Source organism: Clinocottus analis, unplaced genomic scaffold, assembly GCF_023055335.1.
Source record: "Clinocottus analis isolate CAN_PGR_092001 unplaced genomic scaffold, fCliAna1.0.p SCAF_9, whole genome shotgun sequence".
NCBI classification, from domain to species: Eukaryota; Metazoa; Chordata; class Actinopteri; order Perciformes; family Cottidae; genus Clinocottus; species Clinocottus analis.
In genome coordinates, this window is record NW_027176251.1 from 16,129,178 (window position 1) to 16,146,323 (window position 17,146).

The 17,146-nt window shown below is 44.2% G+C and overlaps 1 protein-coding gene across 2 annotated transcripts in view; it reads right to left on the reverse strand.

Moving 5' to 3' along the window:
- The window catches only part of rspo2 (R-spondin 2), a 54,645-nt gene that overhangs the window by 26,984 nt on the left and 10,515 nt on the right, over window positions 1–17,146 (reverse strand). For both annotated transcript variants that reach the window (XM_068570313.1, XM_068570314.1), the window contains one exon: window positions 4,723–4,911. In XM_068570313.1, coding sequence (XP_068426414.1) covers window positions 4,723–4,911 — 189 coding nt within the window. The remainder of the gene's footprint in view (window positions 1–4,722; window positions 4,912–17,146) is intronic.

Sequence of the window (17,146 nt, forward strand, 5' to 3'; positions counted from 1 at the left end):
GGCCAAAAGCAACTGGTCTTTTTGTTGGGTAGTCTGTGCAACGGAAACACCCAGAAGCTCAGAACTAAAGCAAGAAAGGGAGAAGTTAAGCGAGAGACATGGAGGGGCTGCCAGCTAAAGGTTGCAAAACCCAATTTAGGTCCTTTTTAGAGCCTTGGTACCAATTTGGCCGGGACCCGTGGTGCACGGCTCTCATCCACCTCCAACCCAATCAATTCCCAGGATGTACTTGAAAACTGAAACGATCTTGGAGAAATCACCTTCCACCTCCAGCCCCAAATTGATGTGACAAAGCGGAAAGACATAAAACAATTGGATTTGGTAACAGCTTTCTCTGCAGCATGAGAACTGCAGTAAAAAAAAAAAAAATTACCTTTGACAGAAGAGTCTCCAGTGGCACATTAGACTGGCACTGACGGAGCTGCGATATTTAAACCACGCTTCCAGGATACTGGCCATCCGTCTGTGTGTGTCTGTGTCAGTGGGGGGTCCATAATACACCCCGAGGGAGGAAAGTTTGAATGCGGCCTTGCTCCCATCCTGACCCTCTCAACGCATTCTCTCTTCTCAAAGACAGCTCTGATAGTCACTTTTCAGCCCATTATTCTTCCAGCAAGAGAGCCCGCCTGTGATACAAAACGACCGAATATGCTTTGGCTTGGGAACGTATGGTAAAACCGAGGTATTACGAAACGTGACTGAGGCGAGAGCATGACTGCGCCGCATTCACGCGGATTTGGCTGTACATAAAGCGTCACACTGTGTGACCGTCGCTACAAATCTTCGACGCAGAGCGGCGGGTTGACACCCGCAGACACTGGTGCGGGGCCTCTTCTGGGCAGCTGATAAGAACCCCTGTGGATAACACTGGAGTTACTGCATAAGGTTTATGGCTCATATCAGCCCGTTCATTTGCGGTTGAAAGGAGTTCTTGCAAGGAGAGACCCAATGTAACATCATAATATACCGAAAAGGCACCGCGAACGAAGCGGCCACATCTGAGTTCATATTGTGGCTCCCATGTATCGGACCTCTTTGGAGGCCAGCTGAAGTGTGGCTGTGAATGGGCTTTCAGTTATATTTTGTGAAAAGTAGAGTTCCCGCTGTTCTTGGCTCCAAAAGATATTTTCAATGTTGGGAAGAGACCCCAGAACAGGCTTTAATTTAAAACTAATTAAGTGAGGCAGTGTGTGTTATGATAAGGGCAATAAATTACTTCTTTAACACTAAACTTGAGGAATTTGCATTTGTGAAAACAGCAAGAATTGCTGATTACTTTGCAGATTGTATTAATATAAAAAAATACATTTACTTGTGGAAATCTTTATAAAGTACACTATGTTGTACTGTTCTGTGATTACATGGAGACTAGAGTTTACCTTGTTTTATACTATCTGCCATTTGACTCATGTGAATATTGAAACCTATTAGGAAATATTGAGAGACAGTAAGTGTGCATGTTCTGAATGTTGAATGTTGTCGCCCATAGTCCAAAGTCATCCAAGTGAAGTAGAAAGTCTTCAGTCAATTGTTTCTATTTTAGACTGTGATAACTATACCTGTGTCCCAATTCAGACCAGAAGGAACAAAAAAAAAAACACACAGCTAAGCCTGCTCCTCCCCCCAAAGAAGATGGTCTACCCTCACAAATACCAAACCTGGTGCGTTCAGATAATCCTCAACTCAGTCATAAATGTACGGCCAGGAGGTTGACTTATGAAGCGCCAGCGTAAAGTTCAGACAGGAAGACAACCCCCTCACGCGAGGCTCGTAGACCTCTCACTCATACTGCTCCCTCGCCAGCAGCCCACATTCTACACCGCAGGTCACCATCAGAAGAGTCATGGACCCTATCAGCTGTTCAGCAGCTGGGTCTTACAATACATCACACAGCTGATGACGTTTTAGCCAAACATAGCGTCCATTCTGTTAGCTGTTGGTGATACACGCGACCGGTCCTGGCGGAGATACTAATTTGCGGTAATGCGCTGACCTGTTATCGGTCAAATGAGTCATATTGCCAGCTCACAGAGTAAGAAGTGTATTTATCCCTTCTCTCCAACCATGTCTCTGTCGGTCACATGCCTCGGGAGGCCTTTCAGGAAAAAACGGAAAGTGAGGTTTAAGCAAGTGGCTGAGGGTACAAGCCACTTGCTTGTCTTGCTCTTGTTTTCCTGTACCCAGGCAGTCCACCCAAAATTCTTGAATGAGATAAGATCGCACAGACAAACGCTGGTGTAATAATAAGCAGCTGCTCCCTAAGTGATTTCAGAGCCTGTGTTTAGAAAGATCATGATAACAGAGACACGTAATGTCACGTTCCAGGGCCCTCTTTTGGAAACCAGGAGCGCACGGCAGCTCCGACCGCGTCGGCGGAGAACCCCTCACCATCATTTGTCCACTTTGAGCCCTCGTGTCAACTCACAAATAATATTTACTGACCCAACAATTAGCTTCCAACCCCGTGAAATATCCGCTCACGTGCACGGTTTAGTGAAAATGACATGCGGCGCGCAGCTGAGGATGAGGGTCAAACAGGGAACTGGATTAGAGAGCCATGACTGAGGCAGCGATCACTTCAAAGTAGGTCTCGCTCTGAGATCTGATGCTACGTGACAATACAAGATGTTGCTCTCTGAGCAGTTGGTACGGGGAGGGATTCAGATTAACTTGCCGCACACATCAAAATCAGTTAAGTTTAAAATCCACATGCATGGAGATACTGTGGTTGGGTGAGCTGGGTTTACTTTTTTTTTTTTAAATGAAGAAAATAAAAAAAAAGACTCTTTACCAGAGAACAAGATGGTTTTCTCTTCCAATTCTCTGAGTCATGAAAGCTGGGTGATACGACTGGTACTGATTATAAGAGCAACTAAGAAAGGATCCCTGTCCCGAATTTGCAAGAGATTTGTGGAGGGCAACATAATATTTGTATAACATTTTTTCTTCACGATTTGTTTTCCTTATCGAGGGTAGACCAGGACAGTGGATGTTGTATGCTTTACCGATTTTAAAGCCCTCAGGAGGCAAATGTGTGTTTTTTTCATATTGGCCAATTAGTTACATTTACTTGACCAACACACAGCGTGTAAATAAGACAACATTAGAGTTAGCGGGAGGCTCATTGCTTGGTAACCCCAACTGAACACACAAAAGATATAAACCCTTGTTAGATACATCTTCTCGTGCTACCTGTACAACTAAATGTGAACACGCTCTGATGTCAATCCACAAACTCCCAACATGCATCTTGTGCTTTTCATAATCAAATGGAGCCAGCGGACGTACTTGCATCTTGGTCGACAGCGATTGGGTGAGCAGAATGAACCAGGGGTTGTTTTTTTTCCTTCCTGTGGTTGCTACATGCTCGCATTATTGGGCCTAAAGGTCCAGACACTTTCCTCTGGGGCTTGCGTCTGTCAGGAGTTTGGCTCGGGGAAGCAAATGAGTTCAAGTTTCTCTCTGTTTTTTCATATGAAACACTCAGCCAACACCTCGGGCTCCGTGTAAAGCTACAAAGGCTCCCCCCCCTTTCTCTCCGAGCATATTCCATGTTAAAATAAGGTTATGAGAACGGGGGCTACATGAGGAGGAGAGGGAGACATTTCACTAATTGAATTTTTTTTACTCTTTCACGAGAATCATGAGAGCATGTTAACGTTTCGCCGTTATTGTTTGGAGTTTTATTTTAAAACAGTAAAACATCCTTCAGAGCGTGTGAGACCGAAGGTGTGGTCCATCTGAAGTTATAAAACCCAAACAGTATTTTAACCAAAAAACGTATGGTGAAAAATAACATTTACTTCTTTTCCTGTGAGCCGCGAGAGTAACACGCGTAACAATGAGACTATTGTAAGACTATTAGCTAAATATCTAACACTGTTTTTATAGCTGAAACCATAATTAAAAGCAAGCCAAGTTTGGAATTAGATCATGTTTGCCTTCCTCGCGGATACACTACTAATCCTCAGAATTAATGCTTTGTCGCTTTTTATGCTTTGTTTTTTTTTCTTATCAAACTTCAATGAACGCAGCACAGTTCTCGGTGAATTATCCGGACTCTTCAATTGGGACTGGCTTTCTGTTCAAAGTCAAAAAAGCTACTCTGGCTGCCAAGAAATCACACTGTCTGGTGAAAGTCTCAATCCACAAGCCAAAAGAAGTTAGTTTCATGCCCAAATGCAAATATATAATCATCTTTGTAGTTCAGATGATATTAAATGACATGGCCAAAAGGGCCAGTTTTTATATGTTGCTTTCAATGTGGCGATACAAGTCTCTGGAGTAAGTTTGGCCCACTCTGCGGCGCTCCCTAACCTTGCATTTGCATCTGGATTTCTAGCCTTCAAACATCCTTGTGACTGTGTAGGATGTTCGGTATTGTAGCTGTAAAAAGGATTGTTAAAGAGACATGAGAACATCCTCGCTGAAGTTTGCGGTTCAATCCCGAGGGAGACGCTGCTAAGACAACGCTCCATTGCTCCCATCCACCTGTGTGAACAGATGAGCCGTCCAAATTTTGAAGTATGTGTGTCTCCGCTGGATAATTGACAATATATCATGTGTTGTGGGGAAAAAGAGGGAGGTTGAGTGGGTGTGTGTGTGTGTGTGTTGCGTGTCTGGGAATGATGGGGCTCTGGGAGAAGGAGCGGGGGAAGTCAGCGGTGTGGGAGATAAAGGCGCGTGGGGGAGGCAGGGTGGGTTATAGTTGAGGGTACTTACTGGAGCACATGTTGAGGTCGGGGCTGCGCATGCCGTAGTATCCGGCCGGGCAGTCGTGAAGACACTCCCCGTACTGCCTCATCCTCTCCCTCCGCAAAAACAGGAAGAGCTTCGGCTGGCAGTTTACACAGCCGTTGTCCCTGGAGCACACCGAGCAGCCTTTACAGATGGGGTACGCTCCATAGCTAGCTGCAGGACAAACACAGGGGGGTAAGCAGGGAAAGGGGATTAACGAGACAGAAGTAAACATATGAAAGGTGTCGGCATGCTTTAATATAAGAGCGTGTGGAAGAGTCAAGCAGTAGTCGAAACCCCCAACTCCACACACACACACACACACTTTGTACGCAGCTTTCTGAAATGGCAATTTACTCAGGTTCGCCGTCTTTGTGCGGCATTAGCCGAGTATACTGACGGGAGAAAGCGGGTTCCTCTTTTTTTTATTCATGGCTCTTTTTTTCCACTTTTCTCACGACTATTTAATTTGGATTGTTCAAACTGAATGCACTTATCTGACTTTGAATTACCATCATCATCCCCCGTGTGGTTGTTTTAGACACACACTTGTTCAGTGGAAGCACTTGTTCAGCCTTTGGCCTGAGCATTACCGCCTCTGAACAGCCTCACAGGTTGATGGTCATGTATCGGGTCATGCGTCTACCAATGAGAAGGATAACGGCGTGATTTGTCCCGCCTTAACAGGTGCAACTGAGCTAGCAGGAGACTCAGGAAGCTGTCGCTCAATTAGTCCTGAGAAGAGGTCTGATCAGCCACATTACCTGAAAACACCTGTGTGGGTGTTCAGAGGCTACACTACTAAGCAACCCAATTGACAATGACCAAAACAATGACCGTACTTGTCCTTTATCTTGAGCTTTCAAGGAGCAACCAGTGAGATGGCCGTCGTCCGTGATCGCCAAAAAGAAGAACGACAATGTTAAAACCGGAATACGTAATTCACAAACAAGCTTTGCTCGGCTCATGTGTTTTTTTTCCACATTCTCCGACAGTTTCCAGCTGGTGCCGTGATGGTGCCGTGAACCCGGTTACAGTTAAGAGTTAGGGGCCGACGAGGATGTAGCGATGTTTAAATATTGTGTCAGCGCCATGGTTAGTTTGTTCTACAGCCGCATTGGAACGATGATAACATGGTGGTTGAGCAGGCCGTTTATTCTGCACGAGAACAGAAAAGCGGAATTCTTTCAGACCGGCGTATCATCCCTCATGTGTGGATGACCCCGACTTCACCCGATGACAAGGACGGGGGTGAACTGGAGGCAACAGACTCCACTGTGGGAGGGCTGACCAGCAGAAGACAAGCCGAGTACAAGGCTAAAACCAAAACGACCATAATAGATATATCAGCAGTGTATTCTCTAATTCATAGTAAAAAAAGTCCAATTCAACAATTTGTCATTCATGCAAACTCTGGCTCCCCTCTCGACGTTCGACTGCTGATTGGTTATGAATGTGAATATTGCATTAATTCTGGTCAGGGCTGGCCTCCTGAACGATTGTGTTGAGACAGCCGATGAAAGCCCCGAAAACCGCAGTGGCTCTGGCCTCAGCTCGAGTTGCCTGCGGAAGACAAAGGAGCCAGTAACAAGACAGTCCATTCCACAATAAGTGACTCTCAGTGTAGACTCCTTAGTGTCCCATTTGCAGGAAAATGTCCTTGGGCGAAACCAATTTCTCCAAACGAGAGACACTTCACTTGATCTAAGCCGAGTCTTGAATATCACAAGCAGGGACCGGGTAGCGGCGGCGCTCATTCCGAGCGACCTACCACAATGCTTAATAAAACACTGTGCCGCAAACTGGACCAACCCTGCGAGACGGAGCGGAGCATGCCGGCGTTACTGTGGATGCGCATATTAGATTCTCCCCCGCTCCTCCCCCACCCAGACAAATGGGAATGCTAAGCGGGCCCAGTGCACGCATCAGTTTGTAATCATGGGGAAAAAACAACTGTCAGACTTTTCATTTCTTTTGTAGGTGTGCTGGGAGACGCTGACTGTGCCAAACTGCACTCTTCTCCTTAGATTAAGTGCTAATCAGGATGTGTCTTAGGGATGAGGTTCACAGCGACACCCCATCGATCACAGAGCCTGGGCATCGCACAGACTGGGGATTGTTCATCTCCAGTCGGATGACACATGAAGGAGAAACCCCGGAATTGGCTGCTTTAAATCTCAGATGGAAAATATTGTGTCTTATGTTCAACTGTCAATCCCGTGTTTTAAATGTGGTTTCTAATTTCAGTTGCACCGATGCAGGTTGTTTCTCAGTGCGGGCTCTCCTTGGTGGACAACTGGCTAATGTGCAGCTGCTTTATTTCAATTTCTTTACTTTCTGATATAGTTTTGAAATCAAATGCCTTGCAGGAATTGATTAAATAATGTGCAAGCAATTATAATTTTATATGCATTCATGTAGGTTTTCACACATGAATTAAAATATATTAAAACACGCTCAATGTCACTTTTGATTAAAAGAAGAAATACAAGCTGTTGCAGCTGTGTTATAAGTGTTTCCCTCGACACCACCAACAGAATTTATCAAATATATCGAGTATTTTTTTGCCAATTCTTCCATTCAGTAAAAGCAGACTGCAACATTGGACCAAACCTCATACTTAACCATGTATTTCTCTAGGATATACAGTCTGGATGTGTTTACAGGAAACTGACATACACATTAACTTGGTCACATTTACTCCCTCGGCCCTCGCCAAACTCGAACACAACACTGACAGGAAGGGAAAGCCAACTTGGCAAAAGCAAAGAAGTGTGAAGCTGGAAACCTTACTTCTCCCGCTAGTTGTGAGCAGGCTCGACTCTTCAACTATTGACAGAGCGCTAACAATACAATCCTTGCAATAATAAAAACGTTAAATCAAAGCATGTGGTCATCTTAGATCACAGGCCCGTCCGTCAGCAGATAAGTTACAGTCGTTGAAAAGGTTCCTCATGACACGGCTAAAAAATCTTGCGCACTCTTTGTTGTCAAACATTTGTTTTGCTGGTTGCTAATCTTGCAGCGCACGCTGATTGAGGACAACATGAGCACACAGCGTTTGAATGCAGCAGATCCCACATCCTGGAATATTAGCGTACGATTTTTTTTTGGTGGGGGCGGGAGAGGGGCTGTATACGGTGCAGAGAAACTCTTTTGGTCCTGATCTGAGGAGATTAGCTTCAGTGTGTGTGTGTGTGTGTGTGTGTGTGTGTGTGTGTGTGTGTGTGTGTGTGTCTGTGTCTATGGAAAGGTTTGGAGGTTCAGGCCACAGGTATGTCAGGAAGGAGGCCACAATTCACAGTGTCTGGAGCAGCGCCGTCCAACTCTTGTCCTACACTACCGGCATAATGTCTAGTGCACTTTACATCAATCTGTCGACTGCCACAGGTTTCATCCATTCTTAAAGAAAACACTCATTCATATTAATCAGATTTTTTGAGACGGGAAGTAATACGAGAGTGGCTCCTTCTCCTGCAGAATTATTGAGAAAAAAAAAAAGTAAAGCGTTGTGGGTAAAAAAATCTTTTATCCCAGGGTATTTTATTGGCATGAAAACTGAAAAGTGTTCGCCGTGTTTTTAAGTGGCACTAAAAGAAGAGAAAATCAAAGGGAAATGGGTTTTGTGTTAGTTCTGAAGTCTTGATAGATCATTACAACTTAACCTAATTTGGCACTGGTAATGTTGCGTGTGCTGGGGGATGTGTTCTGAGTTATGGATGTGGTTTTTGTGTCTTTCTCCTGCTTTCAAAGAGTAGACGCATTCAAACCCGGTCCATCTGATCGGCTTTGACACATGCTCGACTGCCTCCCATGGCTTCTTGTTTCCCGGCAAATAATATGATGCCTTGACTCGTCTCGCGTTTCTTCTTTCAATCACGACCCAGCCGCACCAAAAATGATCATTGTGAAATTATGAATACCATACACATTGTCTTTTTTAAAACAGGAGAGGAGCGTACACGCCATTGTGCCACTCCCTGTGCACAACAAACCCAATACCGTTTACGGTTTCAACCACACAATACATATTACGTGTAGCAAAACAAATCCGCAGTTCCCACTTCTAACATCTAACTTAAGATCACTCTCAGCCTCAATTATTGTATTTACAAAAGCCAGGGTCCAAATGAACAGTACTGAAGAAGTCCTTGCACGAATTGTATAAGACAAACCCTTGTCTACAAAGCCGAAAGATGCTACAAAGCTGAACCACATGAACAATATATATCCATCAACAATCGGCTATATTGTGGCATTTAGACGAAGGATGATTTCGTGTGACACAATTATCTTGCGTTGAACTAATCTGTATGTTTTCAAAAGGCAATTTCGACATTTTAAACAATTCATTGTGCCCTATTGACTTTATATCAACTTAAGATGCCTGTCATGTTCCTCTGCTAGAAGGGGCATCCCGACATACTGGGATGCTGTGTGACAGGTTAGAAAACCCACAACTAAGTGATGCATCAGCAAGAACAATGGGAAAGCTGTTGCATCCTGACACTCAGTTATAACGTTATGTGCGGTAAGCATTTGAACCAAATGTCTGTTTTAGGCTAACAAATGTTCTACTAGTAAAACTAAAACATTTTGACAGTACACAACTAGTGTTATTGGTGAAATGTGGATAAATCAGAGAGCTATGTGTTATGTTTCCAAATGCCTTAGCTAACTCAGACGCTTGCTAACACATATCTAACATTAGCTTGCTAACTTTTGCCATCATCCTTTTAGCAGCCTGTTAGCAAGCATCCTTATCGTTGTACAAAAAGTTGTTGTTTTTACATGAGACAAAAGATATAAAATATATTATTGAGCTAGATTTAAATATGCTAGGCAGATGTTTCCTTAAACAGAACCAAGCTAGCTCTTTTCCCCCATTTCTAGTATTTATGATAAGCTAAGATAACCGGATGCAAGTTTCCATCAAACTCTTGGCAAAGAAGCAAAAGTGTGCTCCCAATCTTTTAGTCAACATCAAATTTGAAACTTAAAAATCTAACTTTTAAAATATAAAACAACTCAAATGCCTATTGAGAACACCAATCAACATTGCAGTGCAGTTCATTGATAAGCATCTACCATATTCAGGTGAAGCTTTGGTCCTTCATTGACGCAAAACAGTCAGGCTCTCGACATAAAGAATGACGCCATGTTTGGGGCGTAGCACTTTCATTCTTCTGCTGTAGGCTTGCTGGGAGGTTTGCTCTCAAACAGCTCAAGAGCAATTAGGGCCGCAGTGAGATCCAGCAGAAACCCCAACTCAGTCTCAGGTACGTTTTTATGAGTCCAAAGCAAGCGTGACAGACTGCGCTCCAGGCTGCCAAAAACCTCCACATATACAGGGGGTTCCGCCCACGGCCGGCTCACTTCCTGCCTTCCACTCACCTACCGTTACCCATGAAATCATTCACTTTGACCCATTCCAACTTTCTGCAACCCGAGACCCTAACAAGGAAAATTGCACATAATTTTTCTTTTAGAGCCTTGAACTTAACATTTAGAACAAGAAGACATTTTTACGTAGGGCTTCAATAACGTGGGCCTTTATGAACTGTCTTTGGTAAAAACAAAAATGTAAAAAAATAAAATAAAATTGAGCTGGCACTGCAAACATCTTCAACTCTTTGTGTTTGACATTTGTGTTATTGTTTTTTAAATGATACCGTGAAGAAAATGCATCATGGTGTGAGGAATATATTAAAATATAAACATACCTTATGGAGCCATTGTGTCAGAGGTGGACAATACAAACTGTGCCGCTTCTGTATTTCTTGAATACAAATTTAGTCTTATGTCCTTATGCATGTTTTGTAAACAAAATGGATTAAATGGTGTGAAAAGATCTTGCTATCAGAAGTAGGATTTTTTTTTGTGGTCTCTCAGATCATATTTTTTAGAATCTTTTAAGAAGTGCCTAACATGCCGCTTTCTTACCTCTTCGCTGATCACTTCAATCCCCAGTCTGGTCGACTGAACAGCTCCAGCGAGCATAGCGGATATCTCTTTAACCTGCCACCTCTACTTTCAGAAGGATTATTGATTTCTTTCCACTGTAAAAACCCAAAGAGAGTGCACTTAGTCACCTACAGTATTTTTTAGTAGTTGATGATATTGGGCACTATATGGACAACGTTTCATACAAACTGGATAGAACAAGTCTGTCTTGAAGTTGATCTGGAAATGCAGCAGACTTGAGGCAATATCATAACACAGCAATGAATTCCAAGCAAAGGAGGGGGCAAGAGTTTATATTAAAACACAACTGTTTCTATTCTCACAGTTCTCCTCCATTTCTCCAAGGGCCTCTGGTATGTAAATCTAATAATACAGACCCTGAATGCAACTAACCAGCAGCCACACTGGCCATTGTTTTGGAAAAGGCACTTACAGTACAGTCTATATGAGAAAGTTCGTCAAGTAACATGACAAAATGTTTATCCAATACATCTATGCTAACTATAAATGTCATATGGTGGTGAGGCAGCGATTGCAAACCTCAAGTTTTGGAGTCGTATAGCAGCAACAGGTCAAGAAGATTTGTGCTCTCATGTGGAAAGCATCACATCCACCAACAGAATTATACGCTTTCCTCGTGGCACAGAGACAATTATTGTTTATTGTCCACCTCCCTTGTTCCCTCCTAAATGATGGTATAAGCTTACTGCTGCTCCACTTTAGAGGCAAAAAAAGAGAGAACTTGGGAGAGAGAAAGAGCAGATACGGGACAGAGCGGCACTGCAGCCACCGGCCGAAGGGCGGCGGATGGAAACCGTGAGAGGCAACAGGCGCTTTCTAGATCTCTGTTCCAAGCAACTAACCATATAGGCTCACGCTGTGGAGCAGTAAAAGGACGGAGAGCCAACGGTGTCAACCCCTGGCACTCAAGAGTTCACCAGGCGTTTTTAACGTCTCAACATTGTTCAAGCTCGTTAAAAGCTGGTACATGGAAGAATGACATCAAACCGCCCGCTTTTCAGGCCCGTGACTTTATTTGTCATGGAACTGGAAGTTGCACTTAGCTCAAAAATTGTGGAGAAAAAACAGAAGGGGTAAGAGGGGGTACATTGAGCCCGCGCTCCGAAGGCACATTTCTGTTCCAATTTAGCAGAAAATATGTTGGACTTGCCTCCGACTCCTTTCCAGCTGGAAATAGTCAGGTTTTAGGATCCACGTTTTTCCCCCCGGTTTACTTTAACAGATCGTACTGTAAGCACATGTTTATAATTTAGGACAGTCCTGCTGCTCATAATGATTTTGCAGCATGAGATTGAGCAAGCACATTTGCTGTCAGACATATTAGCTCGGCCAAAGTGTTCCTGTGACACAGATCCACCGGGCGAGACGGGCAGCACAGAGATTTGAACCCTCACTTGAAAGGGTGGCGGTTTATATGAATGGGTAAAACAGGCAGCTGCGGTTCAAACAGGCAACTGGAAAATGGGGGCTAATTTAAAAGCAGCACTTTTTACTGCACAATAAAACAGAAGCTCAAGGTAATTTACTTTGGTGTGATTCAACAGGTTGAGACACATGCAGGTGAGAAAACTACATTTGACTCAGCGGATGACCACATCGCCGCCGTACAAAGCGACTGTTATTACTTTGACATTTTGGTAAATACGCAAATTTTCTTTCATGCTCAGTTGGAATTCAATGGAGAAGATCGAGACCATTTTCGGGAGCCGCAACTTCCTGGAGCTGTCGTTTTTGAATGTACTTTTTTTTGTATGCTAGCTGTATCCCGTTTCCTAGTAATTATGCTAAGTTAAGCTAACGCTACATATTTTCTATACAGATGTGAGAGTGGTATCAATCTTTTTTTTATCTAACTCCCAGCAAGAAATTGAATAAGTATATCTCTAAAAAGGTCAAACTATCTTTGAAATGTGAGTGTTGAACAGCTGCCACTGCAACTAAATCGTACACTACTGTTTGGCACTTGTAAGTACTGCCGTCGCTTGCTGAAATACAACACTATTAGAACGGTATTTCTTCTCTCATCGTCTTGCTTTAAGAGGATGATTTTGTTGGTTCGCTGGTCAAAGTTGCCCCCAATCCTGTCTTAGTTTAGCTCACACTAAATCAATTTCTCTGCCATCGTATTAGAACAAGTGGATGAATCTACATCAGCGATCCAGACAATGTGTGCATTGATACTCTCTGCATCTTCTGAACCTGCAGCCAGTCCGACAGCATTTCTGAGTCAATCCGGAAACGCTCTGTGCACCTTTTGCCCATCTGTCCAGCTGAACTCATCGTGGCTCTCACCCCTGCACTCGCTCCAACTCTTTATGAAGAGTTCACTTCCTTATTAACATCTTTATGATGGATTATGACTTAAATCCCATGTCCTGGGTCAAACCCCACATCTGGATCGACTGATGTGGGAGAGACCTCATAATTCTTGTTTAAGGAAAATTATAAATAAAAGGTGACCTCGCTGACCTAATCGCACGGTATGCGCTGCAGCCTTTCTGCACACTTGAGACTTGCGCCCTTGACCATGGCAGACATGTGATGGCCACGGAAAGCTCCACGGTCACACGGGGAGGGAAAAACATGAGAGAAGGACCTTGATGTGGTGGTCAAGTAACAGCATCGCCTCTTCACTGTGAGTCGCGGTCCAATAAAATGGTTTTACGGTTCAGTCGGGCCTTGAAAACAACGGAATATCGGTTCAGAGTTGATGTCCCCATCGCCTAAACAATGCGCTGTAACAATGCAAACCTCCAGTCAGCTTAAATGTGTCTTCCAGTGAAGGAAAAATCCATTGTAAAAGACACTTTTAACACTTTTAAAAATAACCACTGGTGATGCTGCATTTATAGGTCCGCTTTATTTTTGTTGGTGGATTTGATATATTAATAGGACAGCTATGAAGTGGTTACACCCTTACACAAAACAAATCATAGTATAATGCATGGAACATCACACATGGCGTGGGATCCTCTCTGAACCTCCACCGCGTGCTGAGTGACACAGTTCATCACTCGCCGTCTGCCTTCGATTCTCTTGACGGTGATGCTCGCTTCATACGCCGCGGTTGGTCAGCGCAGGTGCAAAAGGACTTTACGACACTCGGGATCGGAGGCGCTGTGGGAGTTCATCGATGACTCACGAGGATGAACTTTATCTCTCTCTCTCTCTCTCCCTCTCTCTCTGGGCAGGCACTGGAAGACGAGCATGTGGTTTACGTTTCTTGCCAGCTCTTCCTCTCTCACCGCCGTCTTTATTCATTCTTTCAAAGAAAAAGGAATGATGTTCTCGTGAAAGTAATTTTTCACTTCATCTCCACCGTTTCTCAGCAACTTACACCATGCCTAAGTGTTGTTCCATGAATGCAACATGATCTGAGATCTGTATTTTAGCATTTAAATACAGCTGCAAATGGAAATTGGTGGGTTCCAAGCACCATAGCAACTATGGATAAACTAAGCACTTAGACTTTGAAGATTTTGTCAACTTGAAACTTAAAAGTTACGTCTAAAGAAGTAACATGATGAAATGATGACAAGATTGGACCTGATATATCATGGCCTCTTTGTCAATTTATTTTGTCAAAAACCCATTGGCCTTCAGCTGCAAAAGGAGTATCACAAATACGTATGTTTAGTCGTGAGAGTCCAGGGATGATGCATGCCACATTTGGAAAAGATTATCTCAACTGTCTGAGAAGTAGTTTGCGAAATACAGTAGGCTTTATCACTACAATCAATATTATGGCAGGACAGCATATACATTATTAAAAGTTTGATTTACAATCAAAGTATGGAGGCAGTGCAAATGATGGTCTAGGGAATTTAGTTGAAACATATGGAATAACTGAATATTTATAAGTCTTTCGACCCAAGACGTCCTTAAAGGGTGTAGCTGAAGTGTGCCTCCCTTGAGAGGAGGCACACGAGATAACGCAGATGGATGTAAAGAATGTGATTAGTCTTTGTTATATCTCTTATAAATCTTCTCCGTTCCAAGAAACTGCCCACTTTTCCCTTCAAGTTTTTGACAGACACCAATAAAATTCAAAGTAAGTACAAGCAAAGTACAAAATGAGCCCGAAAAGAAAGAGAACATTTTGGACCTTTTGGAGTATTTCAATATTTTCACTCACTCAAATCCACTCAAGCTGTGGGAGAAATGTGTTTTTCCCCCAACAGTGAGAAGAAAAGGGAAAAGAGAAAGAGGTGGGTGGAGGAAAAAGGTGGAGTGGCTCCGATTAGCCCACATGTTGGTAATTTATCACACATAAACCTCACACCTAATTTTCACACCTGTAGCTCAACATGCTAGAAGTCTAGTAATTCACTCGCTCACTCACACACACACACACACACACACACAGACAACCCCCCCACACACACACACACGCACATACACACACACGCACGCTGTTGGGACCCGAGCGTGGGCTTCTCGTCGGTGCGGGAGGAGAAGGAGGATCAGTGGAAGTTGGCGGGCATGCCTGGCATATTTGCACCCCATGTAGCATCGCTCTGTCTCTCCCACCCAAACCCCAGCTCCCTCCCGCTTCCCCATTTGTCATCACCTTGACTAAACTCATCCCGACTTCCAGCTCACACATCTGAGAAACAGAAGAGTTGGATGTGGACTGTTCGTACTTGCCAGAAGGCACCACATACTGTAGCTTCAAAGCCAGATGGGAGATAGATAGACATGTTTTGTTGAAGTGTCAGATTGAAAACAGATCGTGTACAAAAAAAACTGTCAAATATTGATGTATAAAAATAAAATAAAATAGCGTTTTATTATTTCCCATCACTGATCGTCACTAAATCTTAATTTCAGGGAAATTAGGAAAAGGCTGCATGGGTTCATTAAAAGGTACTGATGGTGCGGAGTGGGATCATAAAGACCAGCAGGAGGTGACTTCCTGTTTGCACAAGCAGCTGTAGGATTGTACAGCTGTTCACCTTGTGCTCCGGGATGCTAACGTGGGCTATGAGGCTACATCCACACCAAGTCTGTTTACTCTGTTCTCGAAAATAATCTCAGTCCACACGTCAACCTTTAAAAAACGCAGGTCACGTGACCGATCAATCACGCGCACTGGGCATTCGCCTGGTGGTGTAGACAGGAAGCAGAATTTCTACACACTGCGGTTGGTTTAGTTGCGGAATAAATTGCGGAAGAAGAACGGCAATGGATAAAAAAGACAGACTTGCGAACGCGGGCGTCCAGGTCATCGTTTCTGAACTTCTCCGTTTACGAGCGTTAACACCAATGCATGGATGCATGTTGTGGAAGCCCACATGCGTTGAGAAAAAGGCAGTCACGTCTCGGTTTACAACATCATCGGGAGGCGCTCGTTGAATTCCATCCAGCTGTATTCACTGTATCTTTCAAGCCGCCCGTCGGCTGGTGTACTGCTATGGGACGAGCTTAAAGTAACCCGATTTTGCTGTGGGCTGTTGATCTGGGCCTCTCAAGCGCTCTCTCCTTGCGCTCTGGCCCGTGGAGCCTCCTCGGATCCTCATCCTCGTGATGGATTCGAGTTCGCTCCGGTAGCTGTCGATCGTACTAAAATAAAAAAACAAAATTTTCCCCCAAATCCCAAAAGACTAGCTGCCTCCCTTCATACCGAGTTCAAGCGGGACGTCTGCTGCAAAGTTCTACCTCGTTAACCCTTTAACAAGACACAACCTCACACCCCCTCCGCGCCCGCCGAGCACAAAAGGGAGATGTGAGGTGAGCGCCAGGGTCAAAAGTGGAGTGCACCACAGGGGACAGACATGGTCTCACTTTCACACATGGTGCCTGCCACAAGAAAACAACAAAACCCTAAACATCAAAGCATTATTTTTCTGCCCCCAACCCTCCCGCTCCCTACGAACACCAAGAATGGGCTGGATCCAATATCTACTTCAGGTCTCTCGCAGAAGAAGAAGACAACGTTGCTTGTTTTCTCGCCTAACTGAAGCCGGTTTCATACCAAAGCAAAGGCCACACTTTTACTTGATCCAAGTGGCGGTTCGAGGGTTAATGCTGATACGCAAGCTGCCGCCAGCCAATATGTTGTTCCAGTTGTCTTTAAATGGGACCATGTCAAGAACAACAGCGAAGTACAGGCACGCAAAGACGTTAGAGAGAAGTTCATCTGAGGTGTTTCACATGCCTGCGATGTAGAGTTTGTTGTATCCAGACGAGAGCCGACACCTTCTGCTCCAGCAGGTGTCTGGATCACATCTGGCCTCATGTTCTCACACCACCACAAAACTGCACCCGAAGAGGGCTGGCACAGCCTGGCATTCTTAACAGAAACCGGCTTGTGTTGGCTCTGAAAGGCCACACTCAGCCCTCAGGAGCCCACATTTCTTTTCTACGGTGCCCTTTGAGGGAGACTTGGAATAAATGCTTTCATAAAGTATGAGTGGCCTCCACG